The sequence below is a fragment of the Dama dama genome, chromosome 26 (genome assembly GCF_033118175.1).
Source record: "Dama dama isolate Ldn47 chromosome 26, ASM3311817v1, whole genome shotgun sequence".
In the NCBI taxonomy this organism is placed as follows: domain Eukaryota; kingdom Metazoa; phylum Chordata; class Mammalia; order Artiodactyla; family Cervidae; genus Dama; species Dama dama.
In genome coordinates, this window is record NC_083706.1 from 41,281,829 (window position 1) to 41,294,256 (window position 12,428).

The following is a 12,428-nucleotide window of genomic DNA, read 5'->3' on the forward strand; positions in this document are numbered from 1 at the left end:
CATACAAGGGCCGGGCCTTTTCAGCAAACCCCATGATCCATAGTCTACAATATCTAACAGTCTCTAAAAACTCTCTCACCTGGCGGGGGGTCTTGGGCTCTGGTACCTGCAATATTGTTTCCTTCATGGCCTGAGTTAGCCACCTTTGCCCCTGCCTGATCTTATACCCCAAATAGGTGACCTCTTGCCAGGATATTTGCGCCTTCTTTGCACTAGCACGATATCCTAAGGTGCCTAGAGTCTGTAAGAGGTCACCGGTGGCATGGCTGCATGCCTCCTCTGTGGTTCTAGCCAACATAAGGTCATCCACATATTGCAGCAGGATGACCTCTGGGTGGCGAGTCTGATATTCATAGAGGTCTTTACTCAAAGCCTCGTTAAACAAGGTAGGGGAGTTTTTGAACCCTTGTGGGAAGCGGGTCCAAGTTAGTTGTACTACCGGTTGGCCTTTCCCCTCAGTCCACTCAAAGGCAAATATTTCCTGGCTCTGGGCTGCCAGGGGTAGGCTGAAAAAAAGCATCTTTCAAGTCCAACACAGTGTACCAAGTGTACTCAGGCAGCAGACTGTTCAGGAGGGTGTACGGGTAGGGGACAGTAGGGTGTATGTCACTCACCTGCTTGTTGACTTCTCATAGGTCCTGGACAGGTCTGTAATCCGTATTCCCCGGCTTCTTCACCAGTAGTAAGGGGGTGTTCCAAGGGGATTGGCACCGCTTGAGAATTCCGGCATCCATGAGCCGTCGAATGTGGGGAATGATCCCCCGCCGAGCCTCCTGGCTCATAGGATATTGCTTCACTCTCACAGGAGTCGCCTCGGCTTTTAGTTTGATGACGACCGGATGTCTCTGTTTAGCTAGTCCCATTCCTGCTGTTTCTGCCCATGGCAACGGGTATTTGTGGACCCACGGTTGTATATCTGGTGCTATAATTTCTGAGGGCTTAGGCACAAAAAGTCTGTATTCATCTCTTAAAGCTAGAGACAAGACATGTATTGGCTGTCCAAGCCTATCTGCGACTGACATTCCCCCAGGATCAAAATGGATCTGAGAATTAACTTTAGTCAACACGTCCCGTCCAAGTAGAGGGGCTGGGCATTCTGGTATCACCAAAAACGAATGGGACACCTGATGGGTCCCCAAATTTACTTTCCGTTCTGCGGTCCAACAATATTTTTTTTGTCCCCGTGGCTCCCTGCACCAAGCTGGTTTTCTTAGACATTGGTCCCAGTTTTTTATTTAAAACAGTGTTGGGCGCCAGTGTCCACCATGAAGCCAACGGGTTTCCCCTCTACATGTATGGTTACCCAGGACTTGGGGAGGGGTGTCGAGTCTTGACTCCCCTAGTCACTGTCTTCCCCCGCATATAGAACTCGAGTTCCAGGGGAAATTCTCTCTCTGGGTTGTTTTTTTCTTCGGGTCCCTCTTAGGGCACTCATTTTTCCAGTGCCCCCGTTCTTTGCAGTAAGCGCACTGATCTTTCTTTAGGGCCTGCCTTTTTGGTCTCTCTGTTTCTCCCGTCTGGGGGCCTCGAGGCTCCCTCAATTCTGTTCCGGCCTTCATCCCCCCAAAAAGAATCTTGGTTAGCTCTCTCTGGTTCTTCCGGTTTTCTTTTGCCCTATGTTCTCTATCTTTTTTTCCTGATCTTCTCAGCTAGTTTCCTTTCCTCCCGACGAAGTCATTTCTCCCTTTTTTTCTGGGGTCTCCCTATTATTAAATACCTTTTCAGCTGCTTTCAGTAAGTCTTGTATTGTCTGCTCTCCTAACCCCTCTATCTTTTGTAATTTCCTCTTAATATCTGGGGCTGCCTGATTCACAAACACTAGTAGAACTGCAGCGCGTGATTCCTCAGCCTGGGGGTCCATGGGTGTATATTGCCTAAAGGCTTTCATTAGCCTCTCTAGGAAGGCTGACGGGCTCTCAGTGGGCTCTTGCCTTACTAAATTTACCTTTGCCAAATTTGTCAGCTTCCTAGCTGTGGCCCGCAGGCCAGCCATTAGAGTCTGGCGGTACACTCGGAGACGCTCCCTACCTTCCACTCGCTCAAAATCCCAGTTAGGCCGCAACAGAGGAAACCCCTCTTCCATGAGATGAGGCTGGGCGGTTGGTCTCCCGTCGACCCCCGGGACCCGTTTCCGCGCTTCTGCCAGGATTCGCTCCCATTCTTCCGTGTTGAAGAGCACCTGCAACAGCTGCTGGCAATCATCCCAGGTGGGGTTATGAGTGAACAAAATGGGAAAAGGGCCAGTATTGATAGGTTTGCTCTCCGTCCGGGTTAGCTGGTCTCACCCGGATGGGGAGTGCCTGTACAGTAGATGAAGGTTCCCCATGATCCTGCTCACCCCTATTTCCTCTATTCTTTCTCCGGGGTCGGGATTCCCTTGTCCCTTCTGATTCATTGGTGGGGGGGCCTCTTCCCCCTGGGGGAACCTGCAATGGAGGAGGGGCATATGGTGGGGGCCTAATTTCTGTCTCCAAGTCAATCAGGTTCCGGTCTGAGGATTCCTGCAAGACCGGTTTTGGGCCCTTATTTTTCTTGGCTTCCTCTGGGGCAGTGGGAGTTTTCATAACCAGGGCCTGTACATTAGGAGAATCAGGGAGTTTGTGAACAAAAGGTTTTAACCATTCGGGCGGATCTTTTACTAGATCTTGCCAGACCATAACATATGGGACTTGGCTCGGGTGGCCCCAGGGATCAGGAGCCATAACTTTTTCTTTTTCACTGCCCGAATAATAGAAGGTTGAAAAGTTTCTTCTGAAGGCCATCCAACCTGGAAGGTGGGCCACTCTGCAGAGCAAAAGGTTATTAATTTACTCTTTGTAACCAGTAGCAACAGATCATACGCTCTAGCCCTGACATCTGAGAAATGATCAGTCATGAGAGAGAGTGAGGTAGATTTTCTTGCCCCATAGCGAGAGTCAGAAGAAAGTCACTGAGAATTACCACCAATAAATCCTATCGGGAGTGGTGGCGGCCAGGAGGTTGGGCTTGTGGTATGCTTCGTGGAACTATTTGAGTGCCTTAGTCGTTGCACGGAAGTTTTCTTGCTGGGGGCGGGCACCCTAAGGGTTTCTAGCCCGTTCCATGACCCCCTTATCCTTTCACGGGAGTCTTCCAGTGGCAGGCGCCCTATCGGCTCTTAAGTGCCTGTCCCGTGCCCACACAGACGGGTTTTTATTTGGCCAGATTCTCGGTTTAGAATACGAGAAAAAAGAAAGGAGTTTCACCCTCTCGGGCTCCCGTTACTGGGGCTGACTTGTTGGGAGGCCTTCAGAATCCGCCAGGGAGTAGCCCTGGCCGGGACTCGTCAGTTGCCCCAACAACTGTCTGCCTGTTTACTGAAACTCCCAGAAATAGAAATGAGGCTCCAAGGCTTTATAGGAAGAAGTAGACAACGACACACCAGAGAACAACGAGACAGGAGACAATGCCGGCAGTTACACAGAAAAACACACAGACAGACATACATCGGCCGACGACACAGATCCTCTGGAACAAGGGTCACCTTACCGTATGGCGTCCACTGTTCCCCAGATTCGGGCTTAGGAGAGGAGGTCTCCTTCCCGCAGAGCTGGCTGCCTCCCAGCGCGCTTGCTGGCCGTGGCTTCATGCCAGCCGGAACGGTCAGTCCTTTCCCTCATGGGAAGCTTTCCCTAACACCAGACACCTTCCCGCTTCACAGCAGGGCCCCGGATTTACTCTGGTCTTTTTCTGCACCAGACACCTTCCCGCTTCACAGCAGGGCCTCGGCTTTACTCTGGTCTTTTTCTGCGCCAGACACCTTCCCGCTTCACAGCAGGGCCTCGGCTTTACTCTGGTCTTTTTCTGCGCCAGACACCTTCCCGCTTCACAGCAGGGCCTCGGCTTTACTCTGGTCTTTTTCTGTGCCAGACACCTTCCCGCTTCACAGCAGGGCCTCGGCTTTACTCTGGTCTTTTTCTGCGCCAGACACCTTCCCGCTTCACAGCAGGGCCTCGGCTTTATTCTGGTCTTTTTCTGCGCCAGACACCTTCCTGCTTCACAGCAGGGCCTCGGCTTTACTCTGGTCTTTTTCTGTGCCAGACACCTTCCCGCTTCACAGCAGGGCCTTAGCTTTACTCTGGTCTTTTTCTAAACCTGCCTGAGCACCGGTGCTATTCCCTATCTTTTTTTCCTCTTTGTTCCAAAGAGCGTTCTTCCCCGGTCAAGGGATCCCAGACGAGCCCCGAAATGTTCTGCCCGTAGTCTGAGTCCCCGGTCGGGAAAGAAGACTCCTCGAAACAATGCAACTCGCAATAGGGGAATTTATTACTGACTCGAGCCAGGGCCTCCCGCCCTCACCAGGTGTGTGAGGATGAAAGGCCCCGAGCCCCAGTTCTCTCGGGTATTTATTAGGTCAAAATAAGCAGCAGGTAGTTGGCGCAATCGGATTGGTTACACAGTGGGTAGTTGGCGCAAGCTGATAGGTTACACAGTTGCAAGGTAATTTTTGTTGGCCCAACGTGGGGCTTTCAGCTTTCCCCTGATAGGTTCCCTTTTCTCTGGCTAGGCATATGTTGATTGGCTGGCTCTAGGAGGCCTGATTATTATGTTACCCTGGGAAACCAGGCCTACTCCTAATCTAGGCTGCCTGCCATGGCGTTAGCCGTGACAGCCTCACAGTCAGCAATCTTCCTTCTGGAAATCTGTCAATACCACCTCTGCTGTCAGCTCCTGAGGACTCCATCCTCATGTCACCGTCTCTGAGTCACAGCAGGACTGAGTGGCTATGTTGGAAACCTTGCTCCCCCATCAGCTGTCAGAGTCCCATGAGGACTGGGCTCCTCCCTTCCCCCCATCTCCCCTGAGGAACTATCACTGGGGCCTCCATGTGATGGGTGCAAACTGTCTGCACAATAGGGTACCTGAGTCAGGGGGGCTGAGGAGGCATCTGCCGAGTTTGGGGTCTGGACAAGGGCATCACTCTTACTCTCCTTGCAGCATCACCGATCATGGGCCCCTCTGCAGTCCAGCCCATGGCCACAGCCATCAAGTCTAAAGCCTGGATCCTCCCCGTGGTCCTCACCAGTTTCATCATAACTGTCTTCGTGGGCTGTGTCCTTTCCAGGAAAAGGTACTGAGGGCAGAATCCAGAGGGAAGGCAGGGGCACAAGACATGGTGTGAGGAGGAGAAAGGTAAATCCAAGCCAACCCCTGCCCCTCACTGAACCTCCTCATCCTGGAAATGAGCAGGTGGATAAGACCTCATGTCACCTGAGAGCAGAACTCAGACAAGCTCAGCCCTGAGATCTGAGAGGTCCCCAGTGTCAGGTGACATTGTGAAAAGGGAGGGGCCCACACTAGGCTGAGGGCCTATTGATGCTGAAAGGGTTGAGCCACGTCCCCTGACTGAGCACAGACCGCGGGCTGGCAGGGCCCAGGGTGGGTGGTGTGAGATCAGCAGGCGCTCAGGGTGAGGGCAGGACTCCCGGGGCTGAGAGCAGCATGGGGACTCCACATGACGTGTCAGCGGGGAGGGGACCCACCCAGGGGCCAAGATGAGCGGGGCCGGGCTCTCATCCCAGGAGGAAGGGGCGGGAAGGCCTTTGCAGACCCAACTCCAAAGGCCTGTTCTCACAGGAAGTGGCTTGGGCCAAGCAGGCAAGGCAGGAGCCCCACAGGAGAGACTGTCGGAAGGGGCGAGGCCAGGCCTGTGCTCCTGGAGGAGCAGTTCTGACTTAGCCTGTGGCCTGCTCGTCACCAGCCTCCTGGGGACCCAGAGCCTCCATCACTGAGTGGCCCTGCCTTGAGCAGAGGTCCTGGGGATGGTGGGCCTGAGCTGGGGTGGAGGGGCCCAGTTGGGTGAGACCAGAAAGAGATGGGGAGCAGGGACCCTGGTCCTGAGAGCTGTGTGTGCTGCTGGCTCAGAGGCTGGAGGGGAGCGAAGGAAGGAGGTTTGCCTGCAGCCCCCCAGGGCTGTCAGGAAGCAAGGCCCCTCCCCCGGGACCTGCTCACTGGTCTTTTAGGCCCCCCTCGGAGAGGATCTGGACCTGAGTGAAGGGAGCAGATTGATTCCTCACTGGCTCCAGTCCTGAGCCTGAGCAGGGGGTTTCAGGGCCTGGGGTAGGGGTGGGAGTGAAGGACATAGGAGCCCCTATTGAGGGTGGGGCTTGGAGGCTGGGGAGGGGCAGCTCCAGGAAAGTGCTGGGGATTCCTCAGCCTCCTGGACTAATACCTCTTTCCTTTCTGCAGGAGATGCTGCTCTCATCAAGCCCCTGACACATTCTCTGTCGGCCTCAGGACTCAGTCTTTGCTTGGCCGCCTTTGTTCTACTGACCACTTTAGAGCCAGGAGATCACACCAGTATGCAGAGCCTGCCTTCCAGTTGTGCTGACCCAGATGCTCATTGTCTTCTGACCAGTCATATGGTGAACAGGCTTCTCAGTCTCTTTTTTTCTTCCCATCCTCTTTTGCGTCTTTCTCTTGGTGCTAAGTGATGGAATCCCTGCACTGAAATATTCAACTTGCTGAATAAGAAATCTCCTCAAACAGGACACTTTCTTCTTCTAGTTTGGGAAAATGAGACTCTTCTCTGTATGGCAATCTCAGTGTTGCAAATGGTGATAGTGGAAGAAAAATACCATCTGCTATTACAGGACTCAGGGATTCTTTCTATGTTCAGAGAAACATCTTCAGAGTATTTTCAACAGAACAAAATATTATGTCTGAATGTCTCTTTTAGTCATTTTATTTCATATGGTAATATTTAAGTCAGTATTTCACTATTATAAAAACTATAAATACTTCAAGCTTCTTTTTCTAACCAAGGAGGGAACTCAGGACATTTCACCTTTTTTCCACCTTCTGGGATTAAACAGAACTGATGATTGAGCTACATTTATTGTGGAAGTGATTTGGGAGGCCAAGAAAATAAAATCTGCCTCTGTTTCCACTATTTCCCATATTATTACCATGAAGTGATGGCCCCGGATGCCAAAATCCTAGTTTTTCGAAATTGAGTTTTAAGTCAGCATTTTCACTCTGTTCCTTCACCTTCTGTCAGAGGCTTTTTAGATCCTCTTCACTTTCTGCCATTCGGTTGCTATCATCTGCACATCTGAGGTTATTTGTCCAGGAAAACTTGATTCCAGTTTGGGATTCATCCAGCCCAGCATTTCACACAATGTACTCTGCATAGAATTTGAATAAGCAGAATGACAACATACAGCCTTAACTTACTCCATTTTTGAGCCAGTCCATTGTTCCATGTCTTGTTCTGACTATTGCTTCTTGTCCTGCATATAGGCTTCTCAGGAGACAGGTAAGCTGGTCCCATATTCCCATCTCTTTAAGAATTTTCCACAGTTTGTTGTGATCCACACAGTCAAAGGCTCTTGCATAGTCAATGAAGCAGAAGTAGATGTTTTCTGGAATTGCCTTACCTTTTCTGTGATCCAGCAGGTGTTACAAATTTGATCTCTGCTTCCTCTGCATTTTTAAATCCAGCTTATACATCTGGGAATTCTTGCTTTGTATACCGCTGAAGCCTAGCTTGAAGGATTTGGGGCATGACCTTGCTGTGAGGTGTGTATACTGCTATGGTAGCTTGAACATGAAAACTGACCATTTCCAGTCCTGTGACCATTGTGGAGTTTTCCAAATATTGAGTGCATATTCAGTGCAGTATTTTAAGAGCATCATCTTTTAGGATTTTAAATCATTCACCTGGAATTCCATCACCTCCACTAGCTTTGTTCTTAGTAATTCTCCCTAAGGCCCACTTGACTTCACACTCCAAAATATCTAGCTCTAAATGAGTGACCACACCACCATGGTTATTGGGGTCATTAAAATCTTTTTTGTATACTTCTTCTGTCTATTTTTGCCACCCCTTTTTCATCTCTTCTGCTTCTGTTAAGTTCTTGCTGTTTCTGTCCTTTATTGTGTCCATCTTTGCATGAAATATTCCCATGGTATCTCCAATTTTCTTGAAGAGATCTCTAGTCTTTCCCTTTCTATTGTTTTCCTCTATTTGCATTGATCATCTAGGAAATCTTTCTTATCTCTCCTTGCTATTCTTGGGCATTCTGCATTCAGATAGATAGATCTTTCCTTTTCTCCTTTTCCTTTCGCATCTCTTCTTTTCTCAGCTATTTGTAAGGCCTCCTCAGACAACCATTTTGCCTTCTTGCATTTCTTTTTCCTGGGGATGGTTTTGGTTAGCACTTTCTGTATGACGTCATGAACCTGCATCCATAGTTCTTCAGGCGCTCTGTGTACCAGATATAATCCCTTGAAGCTATTTGTCACTTCCACTGTATAATAGAAGAGATTTGATTCAGGTCATAGCTGAATGGCCTAGTGGTTTTTCCTACTTTCTTCAATTTAAGTCTGAATTTTACCATAAGGAGCTCATGATCTGAGCCACAGTCAGCTCCCAGTCTTGCTTTTGCTAACTGTATAGAGGTTCTCCACCTTTGGCTACAAGGAATATAATCTATCTGACGTCAGTATTGACCATCTGGTGATGTCCATGTGTAGAGTCATCTCTTGTTTTGTTGGAAGAGTGTTTTTCCTAGGACCAGCGTGTTCTCTTGGCAAAACTCAAATAACCTTTTCCTTCCTTCATTTTATATGCCTAGGCCAAACTTGCCTGTTCCTCCTGGAATCTCTTGACTTCCTACTTTTTCATTCCAGTCCCCTATGATGAAAAGGACATCTTTTTTTGGTGTTAGTTCTAGAAGGTCATGTAGGTCTTCACAGAAGTGTAAACCTGTGAAAAGTTTGAACATATCCTGAATAATCAACCTGATAAAAAAGCTGCTGGGATATCCTCACATATTGATATAAATGACAGCCTTTTTAATAAATCAGGATCAAGGGGTACCAGAAATGCAATAACAGGGATTTTCTCACATCATTTGTAGGAGAAAAATTGAATAATGCCCTGAGATGTCTATTTCACTGTATCTCAATGGGAGATCATTCACTCATCCTACTACACAATCAACCCAGTGTTAGTTCCAAATAGAAAATGTGGACCAAAAGCCATGTAGATACAGCAAAACCTCAGAGATAGTCCAGCTTGGGTTCCAGACCAGAGAAATAAATTGAATATCATAATAAAGAGAATCAATCAAACTTTCATTTCCCACTTTGTATATAGCTTTGTTGACACTGTCTGAAGTCTGTTAACCGTGCAATAGCTTTATGACTAGATAAATAATATACAGAGTTTAACAATGCTGTGTTTGTTGTTTGAGCATCATCTGTGCCTTCATGAGGTAACATGTTTTTGCCCGTGGAGGGTCTTGTCTCAGTGCCTATGTCTGCTGACTGATCAGGGAGGTGGTTGCTGAAGGTTGGGGTGGGCAGGGCAATTTCTGAAAAGAGGACAACAATGAGGTTTTCCACATCCTATGACTCTTCTTTTCACAGATTTATCCATAGCATGCAGTACTCTTTACCAGTGTTGGCATCCATGAAAATAACATCGATCTCATTGAACTTCTCCATCAGATTCTTGGATGCTTTGTCAATCAGCAGTAATATTTTGAAAGGAATCTTTCTTTCTGAGCAATAGATCGCCATTGTGGACCTGAAATATTTGGCCACCAATGTTGTAAACAGATAGGCTGTCATCCAGGCTTCATTGTTTCATTTACGGAGCACAGCCAGAACAAATTCAGCCTAATTCTAAGGGGCCTTAGAATTTTCCAAGTGATAAATGACCATCGACTTCCAGTAATCTGCTGCCAACAGTCCTTATCAAGAGAATCAGCCTGTTCTTGGAATCTTTGAAGCCAGGCATTGACTACTCCTCTCCAGGTATCAAAGTCCTGGTGGGCATCTTCTTCCAATAGGTGGCCCTTTTGTCTGCCCTGCAAATGTCTAACTTAGTAGGTCACCTTCATAGATTATCTCAGCTATATCTCTTGGATAACTTGCAGCAGCTTCTCTGTCAGGTCTTGTACTACACTCTGCACTTTATTTTATGGAGATAGCTTCTTTCCATAAGCTTCATGAACCAACCCCCTGCTATCTTCAAATTTTTCTTCTTCAGATTTTTTACCTCTCTTAGCCTTCATAGAAATTAAGAGAGTTAGGGCTTTGATCTCAACTAGGCTTTGGTCTCAGAAAATATTGTTGCTGGTTGTATCTTCTATCCAGACCCGCAAAACTTTCTTCATATCAGCAATAAGGATGTTTTACAGTCTCAGAAACAGACTCCCATATTTAAAGAGTGAACTTTCAGTTGCTGGGGGAAGGAGGCAGAAAGGGATAGTTAGGGAGTTTGGGAAGGTCATGTACATGCTGCTCTACTTAAAATGGATAACCATCAAGGACCTATGTATGGCATATGGTGTGTCTGTGTGTGAACACTCTGTGTGTGTCCAACTCTTCCTGTCCTCAGGGACTGTACCCTGCCAGCTCCTCTGTCCATGGAATTTTCCAGCAAGAATACAGGAGTGGGTTGGCCTTACCTTCTCCAGGGATTTTCCCAGTGCAGAGATCAAACCAACAACTCTGCTCAGTGTTATGTGGCTGCCTGTCAGGAGCAGAGTGTAGGGAGAATGGATACATGAATGTACACGGCTGAGTCCCTTAGCTGTTCACCTGAAACTATCCCAACACTGTTTGTTAATCAGCTACACCCAATAAAGCATAAAGTCTTTTAAAACTAGACTTTTTTAGTTGAGTATTTGGAGCAAATTCTGGGAAAAAGATGAAAAAGAGATGAAAAACCCATCTGCCACTTTTGAAGAGCCCAGAGCAAAAGCAGCATATCTCACGTGCCCCCCAGCACACAACACTTAAGGGATCAGCAGGTCACCTAAGCCACCCCTCTGACTGACCCCTGGGCACACCCCTCCCCTCACCCCATAGAAGGAACCAGCTCGCCCCACCACCTTGGGGAGTGAGCAAGGAAGGAACCTGTCATTTGTTCTCGCTCCCCTATGGTGCAGCAAGAGCCCCAATAAAGCCTTGCCTCAATTTCTTTTGATTAAGAAATTTGATTTATTTCTATTGTCTCTCCTCTGATAGATTAAGGAGTCCAAGAGCCTGGTGTGTAACAATTTGGGGACAAGAGACACATGGGGGCTGGGAGGAGGACTGGACACAGGCTTGGGTGGGGCAGCAACTTGGTGGGTTCAGGTGATGGATGTGTCAGGGGAAGACTCTCATGCATAGGCCTGGGGAACAGGGGCCTGGGTTTAATGTCTGGCAAGAGGCAACACGGGGACCACGTAGCCCCAGTGGAGGAGTCTGGTGAAGAGGCAAGTGACTGGGAGAACAGGAGAAAAACAGACAGCGTTAGAGTCCTGGTCAGGGCAGCCAGGTGGGGGACGACGGGCCTCTCTGGACAGGCCTGGCCACCCGCACCTGTGCGGCTCCTGGCACCTGGACACAGAGGAGACCCCAGATGGGAGCAGAATCAACCGGGACGTGATTTTAATGAGTGTTGACAACGAGCCTCCCTAAAAGAACATGAAACTCCACCTGATTGCCCTTGCTACTTCCTTAATATTCTGCTCGCATCCATTTCCAAATCTAGAAATAGGGAAGCCAGCCTCACTCAGTGACAAGGCATGAAATGGAGCACTGCCCGTGCTGAGGGGTCAGCGCGACCATCCGAGGTCAGGGCTCAGTCACCCCTGAAGCTAACCAAGCCCAAGAGCTCCGAAATAACATGGAGATGGATCCCTCTGTCACAGGCGTTGATCTCTCAATGTCATTGATAAACCTCTATGTCATAGATAGACCACTTCCCAAGAATTAGGAGGTCTTGTCAGTCCCAAAGAGTGATGGATTATCTCACTCATCATCAGCGGATAGCCCTGAGATGTGAACGTGAGATGTTCAGTGCTGGCTGGATGCTGCATAAAAGTAAATTTTGAGGAGGAGGAAAATGGATCACACAGGCTACCAGTGTAGAACAAGCAGCCGGAAGAGCCCGCCAGGTGGCGCCCGGTGGCAGCGCTGGATCCCGGTCTCCACGGGGAACCTGGAAATTCAGGTTCTGGTCTCAGTCCTCAAACTTTCTAATGAGCAGTCACTTTGGCCCACAAAAGGTCTAGGACTACTCTGGGACAAAAACGACTGGAAAACATATTGCTGATGACACTGCAGTGAAGGGCTGTCTCCAGGCCCTTTCAAGAGATCCGCAGAGTTCTTTGGTGTGGGTAGCTGTGGGGTGGTGGGTGGCGTGGAAATCTTGAGTCTTTTAAGAAGAGCAGGGCTTCCCTCCTACCTTAGTCGGTCAAGCCTCTGCCTGCAACGTAAGAGATCGGGCTTCGATCCCAGGGTCAGGAAGATCCGAAGAAGGAGGCCATGGCGACCCACTGAAGGACTCTTGCCTGGAGAATCCCCATGGTCAGAAGAGCCCGGCGGGCTACAGTCCACGTGGTCGCAAGAGTCGGACACGACTGAGGGTCACCCCCGCAGGAAGACTGCAGGCGGGAATGGGAGGA

General features: G+C 48.9%; 1 protein-coding gene across 1 annotated transcript in view; it reads left to right on the top strand.

The window, feature by feature from the left end:
- Window positions 1-9,639, top strand: part of LOC133046981 (UL16-binding protein 3-like) — a 31,484-nt gene extending 21,845 nt beyond the window's left edge. The window contains exons 9-10 of the mRNA XM_061130010.1: window positions 4,957-5,089; window positions 6,208-9,639. Coding sequence (XP_060985993.1) covers window positions 4,957-5,089; window positions 6,208-6,349 — 275 coding nt within the window. The 3' untranslated portion in view covers window positions 6,350-9,639. The remainder of the gene's footprint in view (window positions 1-4,956; window positions 5,090-6,207) is intronic.
- Window positions 9,640-12,428: the final 2,789 nt, after the last annotated feature.